At 43.0% G+C, this 14,865-nt stretch overlaps 1 protein-coding gene across 2 annotated transcripts in view; it reads right to left on the reverse strand.

The window, feature by feature from the left end:
- Positions 1–13,611, reverse strand: part of adamtsl3 (ADAMTS-like 3) — a 111,922-nt gene extending 98,311 nt beyond the window's left edge. The window contains exons 1-2 of one of the 2 annotated variants that reach the window (XM_077023038.1): positions 13,189–13,611; positions 12,419–12,540 (exon numbers count right to left, since the gene is read on the reverse strand). In XM_077023038.1, the coding sequence (XP_076879153.1) occupies positions 12,419–12,529 (111 nt within the window). In that variant the 5' untranslated portion in view covers positions 12,530–12,540; positions 13,189–13,611. The remainder of the gene's footprint in view (positions 1–12,418; positions 12,541–13,188) is intronic. The other variant, XM_077023037.1, reaches the window with a different exon arrangement.
- Between the last annotated feature and the right edge of the window lie 1,254 nt (positions 13,612–14,865).

Genomic DNA, 14,865 nt, shown 5'->3' on the forward strand with positions numbered 1-14,865 from the left:
CATGTCACATTTACGCTGGTACGCTGATCTGAGATCTGTACAACACCACACTGACCTGGTTTACTCTGAGATTTTTCACCTGTCAGACAAGCCATAACTGCTCCTGGCAGAGCTCTCGTCTGGAAGAATGTATCTGGCCTGTTTACTGTCATAGTCAATGAGGGGACACACCATGTGGCTATAATCTAGCCTCCACCGCCTCTACCTCCACGCACCTCATGTCAGGTCAGTGCAGGACATGGTCTGAAAAGAATAAGGAACACCGTACTTAGTGTTATGCCCCTGCAATGGGGAATGTGAAAGAAAAATGTTAACTTTAAAGAAAACAAACCATAGTCCTCACAGTTGCATTGCTTTAAGAGTGATGTCAGCATGGCACGGGCTCTCTGGATAGGTCCTCGCTGTTCATCCCACCAATCGCACAATGATCCTGAGGCTTAACCATCAGGCTCAACCAATGGCTCAGTAAAAATAGTTAGTTTAGTTTTCTTTTTATATCATGGCCACACAATATGAATCTACCAGACAACAGATTCAGAGTGAAATCTATGTGAAATCCAGCGTAGAGTGAAGCGCAGCAATCACCAACCACCGGGCCGCGGGCCGGTACCGGTCCGTGGATCATTTGGTATCGGGCCGCACCGAAAAATGTATATTTTATCGACGATCAGAGTCTGAGTGATGTTTTATTTTGAAAAATAAATGGGATTTTTTTTCCCAATTACATCCATGGTGAGTTTTATTTTTTTGTGCTTTATATTGTTTTTATGCCAGTCGTATTTACCCCCCACACTTTAAAGGCTGGTCCGTGAAAATATTGTCTGAAGTGTAATCGGTCCGTGGTGCAAAAAAAGGTTTGGGACAGCTGGTGAAGCGGATTTGAGTTTGAAGTGTGGTGGCCCTGGTCTGCTGAAGCTTCACTCTTCAAAGCTGACCCTCCAGACCTAGAGCTGGTGTCTGGAAGTGAAACCACAACAAAATTTTAATCACTGATTTCAATTTAACTGATTAACACTTATCCACATTCTCCTCCGCATTTGTTTTCTCATCATCATGTGGACCTGGCACTTCTAATGTCGCTAAACAACTACTTTAGTGGACTTAAACCTTTAAAACATTCAGATGCCTTATGCCTTTAGAATGTATCTCTCTTCATATACTTCTACACATACATATGTATTTGTTTGTTTATTGATATTGTTAATCTTTTTAAAGCACACTGAGTGTGTCAGAAGAGTGAACAGAAGGCAGGGACCTCTGATAGAGGGGGAGGGGCACTTGCACCACACCAAAAGCTCTTATCAACCCGACAAGTGTTTCAAGGCTCCCAGCATGCTTGAAGGATATCTGGGCAACTTCAGAGGAATCCTGCTGGCAGTCACACAAACACACACACACACACACACACAGACAAGCGCACACACACACACACACACACACACGCACAGCCTGCTTCCTGAAACAATTAAGAACCACTTGACAATATGAGCTGTTCAACAGAAGCCTGCATTCCCAGAAGACACTTCAAATAGGACAATAGATGAGAAGGCAAATGCACCACTTAAGAAGGGGTGGGTGGCATCATGCTTAAACACTAATACGACGAAGGATGACACTTTCAAATCTGTTTAAACAGATTTCTTTTTGAGACTAAGGGGTCAGGCAACTGTGTGTTTTGGTGTAAGAGCTGAACTAAGACTTCAGTACGGCTTTTTGTACGGCTTAATTTTAACGTGGGCCTGGGAACCTGCCCATAGACAGCGTGGGTTAGACCTCCAATCTGCAACCAGCAAGACCAGGAGTGTAGAGTGCTGACTACCAGCTACAGCCCTTTTCATCCAGTTATACCACAGAACAATGAGGAGGCAGGAGAGGACCTGCTCTGTTCCAGAGGCAACCCTGTCGCCGCCCGCTACGCCGAGGTGGGGTGACAGAGGGGCCAGCTCGCTCAGGGAAAACGCAAGTGAGTAATATTGGGCGGAGGCTGAAAGGCCCTGGGGGTGAAGTGGGGGTCAATGTGGCCTTCTGTCAACAGCTGCTCCACCTCTGTTTAAACGCCTGCTCACTACCATGCATGACTAACATGGCCTAAACTACTACTGAGCACATACTGGGGATATTACCTGTACATTTGAATTCAGTTATCTTAATAAACTGTTTAAAATAACTGGCAAGCTACTCCATTCACAATGAAGTGGACTAAAGAAAGAGACTGTTCCTGTCTTGAATGGAGACCAAGAAGATGCTAATGTACTAGTGATAAAGTACCACTGCTGTGTATACTGACAGCAAATCGATCTACATTGTTGCTGACTAGTGACATTGTTGCTGACTCTTGTCACACCTGTCATTGACCACACCTCCTCTGCCTCTAATCCTGCCTCTGCCATTGACCACACCCCCTCTGCCCCTAACCCTGCCTGTCATTGACCACACCTTCTCTGCCTCTAATCCTGCCTCTGCCATTGACCACACCTCCTCTGCCTCTGCCATTGACCACACCCCTTCTGCCCCTAACCCTGCCTGTCATTGACCACACCCCCTCTGCCCCCAACCCTGCCTCTGTCATTGACCACACCCCCTTTGCCCACCTACAAATCTTACATTGGTTCTGTTTGGAAGCTGGAGTGTGGTCCACCAGAGGGTCACTTGGACAAGCTCCAAGCCACTACAGATCAACAGTGTACTCACCTAACATCTGTGGCCAGGAATAAAATGTCACTGGACCAATTTTCTTTTTTTCATACACCACAGAAAGACCTTAGAAAAGGTGATCCTGATTTACTCTAATTTACATTAAATAACATCAAAGAGTTTTTACTGCAAACGCCACAATGATATTTCCTGAACGGAAAAGGGTGATACTTAAAACATTTAGATGGCCATCTTCTAAACCATTTAAGGATGAAAGAGATATTGTCATGGAAAACCACAGTAAAATTATCCATGGTTAGCATTACCATTTCAAATTTTAATTATCATTAAAACTGTGGTTGATCACTGTGGTTCAGCATGAATTAAAGTTGGCAACAGTCTCCCAGACACAGGCATAACATGCAATGTGGGTTTTTGTGTCAGTGAAAACACTCTGGTGCACTCTGGAGATGTTTCAGCCATCTAAGAGGAAGTCTGAAGTGTGGTCGTCAGACTTCAACATGGGGGAAATGTCATGGTTTGGGTCTCTAACTTACTATTCGCTTGTAAATAATATAATCTGAAGCTTTTAGTTACTAACTATGGTGTCCAGTTTGGGCCAATAGTTTAGTAAAAAAAATGTAAATAAAAACTGAACTGTTCGAGTTCTTCAACAGGTATTGGAAATGTTTAGATGTAGGGCATTTTGATACTTTTAAAAAATATATAATTATGGAATTCTTAAATAAAAATATTCATTTTCAATTTTACTCATTTTACTAAATGTTTTGATATTTTTCACTTGGGCATTTAGCAACAAAAGTAACAGAAATTTAGTAGTATTAATAATAATAAAAATAATCATAATAATGATAATAATAATAATAATGGAGTATAACAGTATGGGAGTCTTGAAGCATCTGTCTATCCGTTCATGTCCCTTCTTAAAATACAGCTAAATCCCTGCGTCTTCTACTGCTGTATGTGCCGTGGGTCTGCGTTCGTCTATTGCACACAACAGCGCATGGAAGTTTAGTTCCCAACATGTTTTTGTTCATTTCAAATGCCGATAGTCATTGACGGGTTTTTAAAAACTTTTTTTTTTTTAACACAGTTTGAGTTCCATCAGGACAAACACTACTCTACTAAACTATAGTATACTCTGTCCTGTCAGCTGATGGGATCATTGCCATCATCATCATTGTCTTAAATTGTACATTTTGCCTGTGGTCATTGTGTATGCTCAGATGCTACACAGAAGACTGTGAGTGTGTGATAAAAATAATATAATAATTGTAAGGACAGTAGTAGTTCTAATAATAATACTGTAAAAGTACTTCCTGCATGTTTTCAGCACATTTTAATAATAATGTGATGATACTGATAACCATGATCATTTTGGTCAAATTAATTGTGATTTAATATCCAAAACCACTTAATCTGTTTCAGGGTCACAGGAGCAGAGAGAGGCCAGGCAGGAACAAAGTCTGGACAGGCCACAGTCAGACACAAGGAATATACCATCATATGTTTAACCTCACAGCTCCCTTAAAGTGACAGTAAGTGACATTTGGTACCTCACAAACTCAAGATGGAGAGCTTTCGCCCAAAAAGCATTTCGGAGTTGATGTGGAAAATTCTGAATCCCAGACACAGGCACCGCATGCGAATCCCAGCAAAGTAATGCATACGCAGTTTAGGAAACCAGGGCAATTTAATATAGCATTCACCTTTAAACAAATGATTGTTAACAGGAGTTTTTCTGACCCAGATAGAGTGCAGCATTACAGTGTGCAATAGTCTTTATAAGGACTCCCAGCTAGTTCTGCCTGACAGAAGAAATAAACAGTTTTATACAATGGGTGCCAGAGCCTATTTGATACGTCAGAAAGCTAAAGAGAAAAAGAGAGAGAGAGAGCAAAGGAGAGAAAGTGGTAGAGTATGAGACAGAAAGAGAGGTCGACAGACAGACAAAGAAACAGACACAGAAAGAGTGCTAGACAGACAGAGAAAGGGAGACATAGACAGTAAGAGAGACAGATAGAGAGAGAGAGAGAGAGAGAGAGAGAGAGGATCCAGTCCAGCTGATTAGCAGTGCAGAGGGGGCAGATGAGGAGAGTGTCTGTTTACAGCTGACCAGAGTGAATGGCCACACTGTACCTTTCTATGAAAGAGCCTTTCAGAAGACTATGAGAGAGAAAGAGAGGGGCACTGCGTCCAGAGAGAGCCCAGTGAGAGTTCACATTGGGTGGAGGTGCTTGTAGCAAAGGCAGATAAGTGATCTTTTCACCTTGGTCTGAAAGGAAGAGCTGCCATCTGCGGATGCGCTTCATGAGCTGCTCAGAAGGTCTGAGCTAGGCCAGCGGTCTGCGCTATGAGCCAGGCCAAACCGGGGACACTCTAAGACGCCCCATACTCTGAGAGAAGAGTGGAGTTTGTCCTGCGACACGCAGAGCACAGATGCCTCTGGGACGGGCCAACGTAGCATGGACCGAGGCAGTCCAACGTAATACGTTCTGAGACAAGCCAAGCGTCCTGAGGCAAGCTAAGAGGTTTGCACTGTGAGGCAACCCAAGAAGAGTGCACCAAGAGATGGGCGGAGAGGTCTTACAGACTCCGCCCCCTCTACGCTACTGGTCTGCCATGTTGTCTTCTCCATTTTCACCTCATTCCAAAAGCGACACAAGAGGTCTGGCGCCAGCCCTGACACTGCATGTGGGATTCATTAAGACTCATTTCAGAATGATTTCACTATACTCTTGGGTGTTACTTCATTAAAAAAAATTGCACGTTGGGTTGATTTAGGACTTTATCTGTAAATTGCAATTGTAAGCAGCTGTATATGGGGTCACCCAGTGGCAGGCCCCATCCAAACACCCATGGCCCAGTGCTATCAGAGCATATATTACCAGTTAACAGGATAATGGCAAAGGCCAAGAATAAAGGAAACACTTCAGCTGGAGGGGATAAACAAATTCTAGCCATACCTCATCACCTGCTATAGAAACAGCTGCACGGAGCTGAAAATGACACTACAGGCGTTGCTCTGACATATCACAGTATCAGCTCAGAAAATCTCATGCTCACAAATTTGCTCAGGCTTACTGAAGTCTGCCTCTAATACACTGGCTCTCATGAGATCTGCCAAAATCAAAGACCAGCAAATGAGAGAGACTGAAATGGAGAAGGGGTTTTTAACAAGGACCCACCTTGATGTAAACCCAAGATAATGTCAATCTCAAACAGATCTAGTGTTTCGCCTGGTAAAATGCAAATAAACCCAATCGGTGGATTTCTTTTCAAGAGTAAGGAAAAGACCAGAGCTCATTCATGGAAAAGATGGTTCAATAATGTCTACGCTATTAAGGATATTAATTCTATTTATTTCTTCCCATCTTTTGAAGGTCTTTGTATTTTTTCAAAACTGTAAATATGCATTTACTGTTGTCATTCTTTTTCATGATACAAGAATGTCAGCAGTGACTCCCTGTTGCACATATAAACACACACACAAACTGTTTCGAGCAGCTCAGTGTCTCAGTGTCCAGGGCAGAGTGTGTTTTTCATGCCTCAGCTGTTCAAACAGGCTGTGGCTCAACCTCGCTGTCTCTCTGTTCACACAGCAGCAGCCGAGAGAGAGCAAAGCCCCTGAGTTGCTGTCTCACACCTCTGTGTAACCTACACACACACACACACACACACACAAACACACACCATTAACAAGCCTCTGTAGAGCATCGGTATGCAATGACAACAGGGAGAAGGCTATTCTCAGCTGCTCTAATAGGCACAGCCTGAAACGGTTTCTCGGTTCACACACGCAGAAGCAGCTGGGAGGACTCCCCTACTGTGTAGTCCTGGAGCTGAGGGTCCGTGATCAGGCACATACATAATAATACACGCATGATATCGCTGAATAAACGCCTATCACACCCGCCTCTTGTAGTAAACCTCTTTTATGGGCAATCATCAACAGTCCTGCATTGCATTTAATAAATGAATTATGCTGCAACAAAAATTAATCAACACAAAATTTAATGCATGTTCTCGATTTATCTTGAAATTTTTTTACATTAGGATCCAAGGTCAAAAGGAATGAAAGCTTAAAACATAAGTTTTTAGTAAATGGCAAAATATATTAGCCTAATTGTTGAAATTAGCCTTAAAAAAGAGGTCAGTGTCCTCTTTTACCAAACAACCTTTCACTTTTAACCTGAAGAGGGCTAAACATGAAGACAACAGAGTACAATGTCTCTCAGTCTCAGGTCTGGGAATCCCCCCACGGCACACATTTCACACCTGACTCTGAATATTTTAGGGTTAGGTTAAGGGTCAGAGGTTAACCCCAGGGTTAAGGGTCAACCCTACCAGAAGCAATAAGCTGTAGCAAGGTGCATGTCTCCTAGACGTCTGGACTGTAAAATCTACAAAAGGTTGTGGAGCTGAATTAATATTGATTCAGAAACATTTTCTCTCTTAAAATTTGAATTCATCTCACCTGCCTGTGACAGAATCCTGATCTGAGTAGTCATTGTGGTTATTTCTAACTAGTCATGTCTGGTGAGATTTTTATAAGACAAACGAAAGAGACAGAACTGGCTCTGATCTGGCTATTGCAAATCGTAAATGTTCTTGAAAATGCTAAACAATGAAAAGTAATCAGGCATGAAGCTAATCCAACATCTGCTTGCCATAATCCATGGACCAAGCCAAGCATGAATAAATTTTTCATTTTTAAATCCTATCTGCCTCGATTTGCTGTTGTCCACCATGAGCTCAGTCAGCCTCTCACTTTCCCCTTAAATGATGTTTCAGACAGAATTCCTTTGGGAGGATTTAGGGAACAGGAAGTGAACTGCAGACTCTCCCTGCAGAGGAATAGCTCTTGTGATGAGTTTGCTCTCCTAAGATACTCATTATAGAGAGCAGTGGTTTACATAGATGGCAGAAAGCAATAAAAAATAGAACTTGGCTAGATTCAAGAGTAGCAGGTCATCCAAACATTGGCAGAGCAGCAACATCAGAACGGAAGTGTATACACAAGGAAGTGAGTATTTGATTTGCCTGCGAGCTCCATAACTCTATGATAACTGACTGATGACAAATGTAACCATGCTTAATCATATAGATTTTTTTACATATACTATTTCACTTCCTAGAGCTGTTCAGCTTCAGAAGCATGTTGCTTGCCTCCAGTAATGAAGATCATCTGTCTGAAGCGTTCTTTGCAAACCCTGTTTGCTACACTGCAGTTTTAAACTCTACATTATCTCTAAATCTTTTCTACAGCACACTGAATTCACTCCCTGGAATATTCTAGTTCCACCTGCTAAAATTCCCAGAAGCACTTGCACAGCTGATGAAGGACCTTTGCCCCAAATGTCCCATTTCTCTAATTGCAATTTTGACTATTTCTTTCTCTTTCTCTCTTCCTTATAAATACTGTGCAAAGGTTTGAAGTATTGTAGGCCTACTATGCAAAAAGTTTTAGGCAGGTGTAGAAAAAATTCTGAATACTTTCAAAAGCAGAAATGTTACTTTGGCAATTAACAAAATGCAAAGAGAATGAACAAAAGAGAAACCTAAATCAAATCTAAAATGTTGTGAAACATATATATATATATATATATATATATATATATATATATATAATGTATTATATATTGTATATATATATATATATATATATATATATATATATATATATATATATATATATATATATATATATATATATATATATATATATATATATAACTCTGTGTGTGTGTGTGTGTGTGTGTGTGTGTGTGTGTGTGTGTGTGTGATGTATGCATGTAGTGTGTATATAACATCAACAGGGCTTCTACAAATCCTCAATGTGGCGGTAGAAGACCAATAACATGAGTCACCACCAAGTGTGGGAGGACTGAGGAGTCCAGTCCCTGCTGATGATCTGCATACGCCTGAACCCCTCAGTGAAATCACCACCAGGAGTGGCTACAGATACCAGCTATGGAAACCAGTCACCATCAGTCACCTCTAGTTCATGGATGACATGAAGTATGTATGCCAGAAGTCAACAAGACATCAACTCACTAATCCATCTCACAAGGACGGACATCAGAATACCATTTGCACCAGATTAATATGGTCAGGTGGTTACAAGGAGAGGGAAGGGAGTTAGAACTGAGGGGATTGTACTACCAGAAGGTAACATAGCAGATGTTGAGGTCAGCTACAAGTACCTTGGAATCCCACAGGCAAACGGGAATCATGACGAGGCCACACAGAAAGCAGCTACAGCCAAATACCTACAAAAAGTGAAGCAGGTCTGAGAAGTGAGCTGAATGGGAAGAACAAGATCCAGGCCATCAACACCTACGCTCTACGAGTCATCAGATATCCTGCTGGAATAATAAGTTGGCAAAGGAGGAGATAGAAGCCACTGACATCAAGACAAGGAAACGCCTCACAATGCATGAAGGGTTTCATCCCAAATCCAGCACTCTGAGACTACACACTACGCAGAAGGAGTGGGGCCAAGGATGAGTGAGCATCAGCGGCACTATCCAGGATGAAGACACTGGATATTCTGGAGTACACCAGGAAGATGGCACCAAATGATTAAGTGCTTAGTAGGTACATCAGACAGCCAAACCTCGATGTGGACGCGAGTGACAAGGAACAGGAAGCAGCCCGTCCTCGTGGGAGGACAAACCCCTGCACAGTATGTACCGCCTGTGGCTGATGTGGAGAAATCCTACCAATGGCTGGAAAAGGCTGCACTGAAAGACAGCACAGAGGTACTAATCATGGCAGCACAGCAACAAGCTCTGAGTACAAGATTAAAAGAGGTGGTACTACCACACCAGGCAGTACGTTAGATGAAGGATGTGCAAAGATGTGCCAGAGGCAGTCCAGCACATAACTGTAGGATGCAAGATGCTGGCAGGCAGATCATATGTGGAATGCCATTACCAAGTGGCTGCCACCGTATACATTCGGCATCAGTGCCCGATACAGGCTGGAAGATCTGAGGTAAGAAGTGGGTTACACATTTGAAGGTGGTGGAGAATGGTAGAGCTAAGATCCTGTAGGACTTTAAGATACAGACTGACAAAATGGTAATGGGTAACCCACCGGACATAGTAGTAATAGACATACAGCAGGAGAGGGCAGTAGTGATAGATGTAGCAATCCCAAGTGATAGCAACATCAGGAACAATGAGCACGAAAAGCTGGAGAAAGACCAGGGACTGAGAGAAGACCTAGAAAAGATGTGGAGGGTGAAGACAACAGTGATTCCCATGGTGATCAGAGCACTAGGGGCTGTGACCCCCAAACTGGGAGAATGGCTACAGCAGATCCCAGGAACAACATCTGAGAATTGTGTCCAATCCTGGGAACTGCCAAGATACTATGCAGGACCCTCAAGCGGCCAGGACTCTGGTATAGGACCGAGCTCGAAGGAAAAGGAGAGTCTCTGGAGGAGCGTATACATATTATATATATGGGAGAGGGGAGTGGGTCATTTTGTGTTGTGTGTGTGTGTGTGTGTGTGTGTGTGTGTGTGTGTGTGTGTGTGTGTGTGTGTGTGTGTGTGTGTGTGTGTGTGTGTGTGTGTGTGTAAATTTTATTCAAAGCTGCAATGAAATGTTACATATTTTATGCCACAACTTTCCTCTACTCACTACAACTCCCAGCGTCCAGCTCTCACCCCTGAAAACCCTCCATCCAATCACCATTCTTTCACACACTCGTCTTCACTTGGTTATTGACTTCACCTGTTCTTCACTTACAATATCTATTTTAACCAGTCAGTTTCCACCACACTTTGGAAAGTATTGTCACAGTTTTTTGCTTCCATTTGTCTGTTTATTGCAGGCTGTATTTTCTTCTCTGGAGTTTTGAGTTTGCGTTTCCCCTGTTGAAATTGTTGTGCGTATATGACTTTCTGGTGTTTGACTTGGATTGAATTTGTTCATCTTGTATTTGGAGGGCCCCTGGCTTTAGTCATTTACTTGTGCCTTGCTCACCTTGTGCATATGTGTGTGTATAAATAAAAGTCACTATTAATGTCTAACTTTCAGGTACAGCTTCTATAAAAGAATGGTTAGTGTCCAGTCCCAGTAATAAATAAACAGAAAGTAAGTAAGAGAAAGTAAATTAAAAAAATTGTGCTTGAAAATGCAAGCACACTCAGGCACATCAAGACTAAACTACTGAAATATACTTATGTCAAAAAAGTGCACTTACACATACACATACATACCCCACATACACGCTACCCAATAAAAACCCTCCCATAGATACATACTGTGGGAAGGGAAATCCTTCCACTCCAAATACCAACTTGGCCACAGGTATAAAACGCTCCAGCAACAGTGTGAATATGTGTGGTGTTTGTGTGTGTGCGTGCACACATATGTGTGTAGCGGTACACCAACAGGGAAGGCCATATTGTCAGAGGTTAAAGCAAGGAGATCTGACAGAGAATGCAGGACACCTGCTTCCATAGCAGCTCCTCTCTGTGCTAAAACCCCACGCTCCTTCGGGCTCTCCCATGGGCTGTGCGCTAGTGTTCATAAATCAAGCAAAAGTGTTTAGCTCACAGTGCAAATATTATTCCTGAAGATTATTGCAAAGAGCCCTCGGAGAAAGACCTAAGTAAATTCACACAAAGCCTCGATTTAAGCTAAAAATATTCAAGCTGTTCTCTCAGAGATGAATGACTGAAATTGACGTTGCGGGTCAGTAAAACATTTCTATGATAGATTGGAGAGGCCCGGCACATGCAGTACGCCACTACCCTTTGTGCTAAACAGCACCAGCAGAAAGAAAGAAAGAAAAAGAAAAAGAGCTCGTGTTCTCAGGCACTGCACACCCACTGTCAGAAATACTGAATGGCATCAGCATGGGAATCGGTGGCAGTGGAAAAGATGACTGGGTCGACGGTCTCGGACGGAAACTCAATCCGACGCGCCTCCTTGTGCCACGCCGCTGCCGGCCCCACTACCTGCTCCTGTCTCCGCGCGCCACCACTCCCCCCCCCCCCCCCCCCCCTTCGCCCTCGCACTTCCACTCTGCACGCGCACCACTCAGGCTAGGCACGCTTCCTCCAGGTACATAAAGGGAGGCCTCGGGTATCAGCCCGCTGCTATTCCCGGATGCGCGAGCGCCGACGACCGGACAAAGACGTCCGGCAATAACTTCGGCCGGCAGCTCCGAGGGGGCAGGCTGCCGTTATCGAGCAGTGCTCGGCTGCCTATTGTCACGGATTAGCCCAGTATTCATGTGCGTGCCAGCTCGTCCATTAAGCTCCTCACGGCACTCTATATATAACTGGCACCGAGTGTTCTGTGTCGTATAAAAAGAGACAACATTCAACTGGTCCCCCTTGGAACACAACGCAGTGCTGGTCCAGGAAATCTATTTAGGAATCAGCACTCAAGAGTGTTGAACCAGAATGTGGTTTTAGATTGGCTATCGAATAGACTCTAATTCAGGTTATTTTCACAGGTTTGCTGACTAGTATTTGCTTGGTAAAAAAATAACAAAGGCATAGGCCTACATGGGTGCCGTAGGTCAGCGCGGAGTCGAGACAGTACGCAGTGCAGTACAAACTGAGCCCATTTTTTCTACCCAAAAAGCAAACAAGACTGTTTTCTACTGTGTTATAACATTGCAGCAGGTATACGATACGCATAGCAGCATGATATGATGATGCAACCCCATATTAAGGGTAATTAACCACATTTTGGTAATAAACAAAATGCCCATAAACAGAAGATGCAGGTCATACCTGAATCCCAGAGGACATGAGAGCGCCACTCATGATGAACTGGCAGACAGAGAAAACCCAAAGTTCCATATTTATGCTGCTGCTCTCCTCCGATGGTCTCGTAAGTGTCATGTGATGTCTGGCTGCAAAGAGAGATACACTGTCAATCTGAAGGGTACAGGATGTGATGTACCTAATGTCTGCGGAGAGGACTCTGTCACTCCCCAGAGTTCTGCTAAGTGAAACTTTTTTAAACTTTAAGGTCATTCATTCGTAATATTAGTCCCATCAAGGCATGATAAGAACATTCTAAGTGTGCATTTATCCCTCCTTTACGATATAGCATGCCAACCTATTAGTATTGCTTAATCGATACGCTGTGCGGGTCAGAGTTGAAGGACCAGCGTATAAGGGACCGATAGACCGGTCATTGTGTCAGCATCCTGGACAGTTCCTGATGACGGACCAGATTTGTCAATCTACCACTTGTTTAAGCTAAATTGACTTTTAAATGAGATTTAAAAATCGCATTTGCAGGCAGATGAAATTTCATCCGTTGTCGCGTTTAAACCGCAGTCGGACGCCAGTGCCTTGAGTCGTTTCGGGCGCTATAATACCCAGATACAGCATAAACCTTAACGCAGTTGTAGATGAGGGCAGACGTATCAAGCATGCACTAGTGATGACTTATAACAGACGATCAAAGAGACAACTGTCTGACATCCATGCTCCTGGTTATCATGACTCATGTATACCGATAACAGGTAATGATTGTGTTAGCTCGCGCTTACCTTTGGTACAAAGTAAACTCACGTAGAGATTCACATTTTCTCTTTAATTCGAGGAAAGCCGACAGCTTTGAAGCTCCTGGCTGTGACTCTGCAGCAGCGGTGATATATCTGCTTTAACTCCTGCTGTGTCAGCTGCATACGCCGAAACCAAGACGATTCAGAGGTTCAAAATGCGCAGCGCTCTGACACCGGCTGTGGTATTAGAGGGTTTATCCCTTATCCCGAGCACAGCGCTGCGACTCGTCAAGATACATGAAAATAATGAACTGACATAAGTTTGCGTGCTGCGCTCTGCTGCTCCACCAGGCGTCTTGTCTCCTGTGCCCAAAATCCGGAGAGTACGCAAATCCCCCGGACCGAAATAATGAGGAAGAGGATGATGAATGGGTGGGTATCAGGTTTGATTTCTTCTAGAGTCTTCTAACTTCGGATTGGAGTAAATGGGAATAATTACAAATTAATAAGAGGATGGGTGGAGGTTGAAGATTAAATGAATGATAATGAAGCACCATGGTGCAAACAATGCACCATGTACACCTTCAAATGTCCATGACAAAAACACACTCGACAATAACTTGACACTCACCTGAGTGAGAGCGCTGTCTAGAGCAGTGTCAATTTACAGCCACATTTTGCTCTTCAGATTGAATTATTAGGTATGTCCTCATGAACATTTAAGTTATCATTAGACATGTCCTAAGGAGCATTTGATTCATCGTTAGACATGTCCTTATAAGCATATGATCAAAAAAGCTCAGCAGACAGTGCCAGAGGGGGGATACTTGCTCCTTTATTGCGAGGTGCAGAATAGAAGTTGGCAGTAAAAATGGAAGCCAGTGATTTTAATTAACTTCGTCTGCCAATCTCTGGATCTAACAGGTTTCGTGTGCTCCCACATCCCCTCAGTTTCAACCACAGCTTACTTTGTCATCCTGAATGGTTTAGTTCACACAGGGCAACAGCTAAATTCTGCCTCCACTTACATGCAGTTTTGGATAAACACACACGTATGCAGGTTATACAGAGCACAACAACGGAACTCTGCAGTCCATCCCATATTACTGGGGCATTTCTAGGCAATTACGTTTCCTGGTGTTTGACACTGGACAGAATAACATAAATGTTTGAAATGAAAACTTGGGGAACCGTGGACCAGCTGCAAAGTACCATAACGGTGCATTGACACTTAGCCATGGATGAAAAAGACAGAACAGGCTAAGGGTTGAAAAGATATCTGTTAAATGACTGACCATATGGTAGCTTATAAAAAACAAGCCAGTTAAAGATAGGATCTATCTTCATCCATGAAAAACACAGAACAATGTCAATAAGCCCTTAATCATTTAAGAGGTTTTGACCATAAACTGTATAGTCTATGGTTTTCACCCAAAGGATACTTAAGTGATTTCTTACTGGAACAACAGAAGGCTGTATTACATCTCACTGTCATGTATAAAAATGATAACTTCCTCCATGAACCAGTCATTTTAAAAAGGTTTCGCAGTCACATCAACAAGCAAATCCATTCTATAAAGTGAGCTCAGAATCGAAAAACGTTGAGTTCTGTCTCCATCTACTGTTGAAGAGATCGCATCGCTCTTTGTTAGCATAACTTATGCATCTTTAAAATTACGTTCTTGACGGAGATGTAAAGTTGAAAACTTTATTTTTGGTGTG

Source organism: Brachyhypopomus gauderio, chromosome 12 (assembly GCF_052324685.1).
Source record: "Brachyhypopomus gauderio isolate BG-103 chromosome 12, BGAUD_0.2, whole genome shotgun sequence".
Lineage (NCBI taxonomy): Eukaryota > Metazoa > Chordata > Actinopteri > Gymnotiformes > Hypopomidae > Brachyhypopomus > Brachyhypopomus gauderio.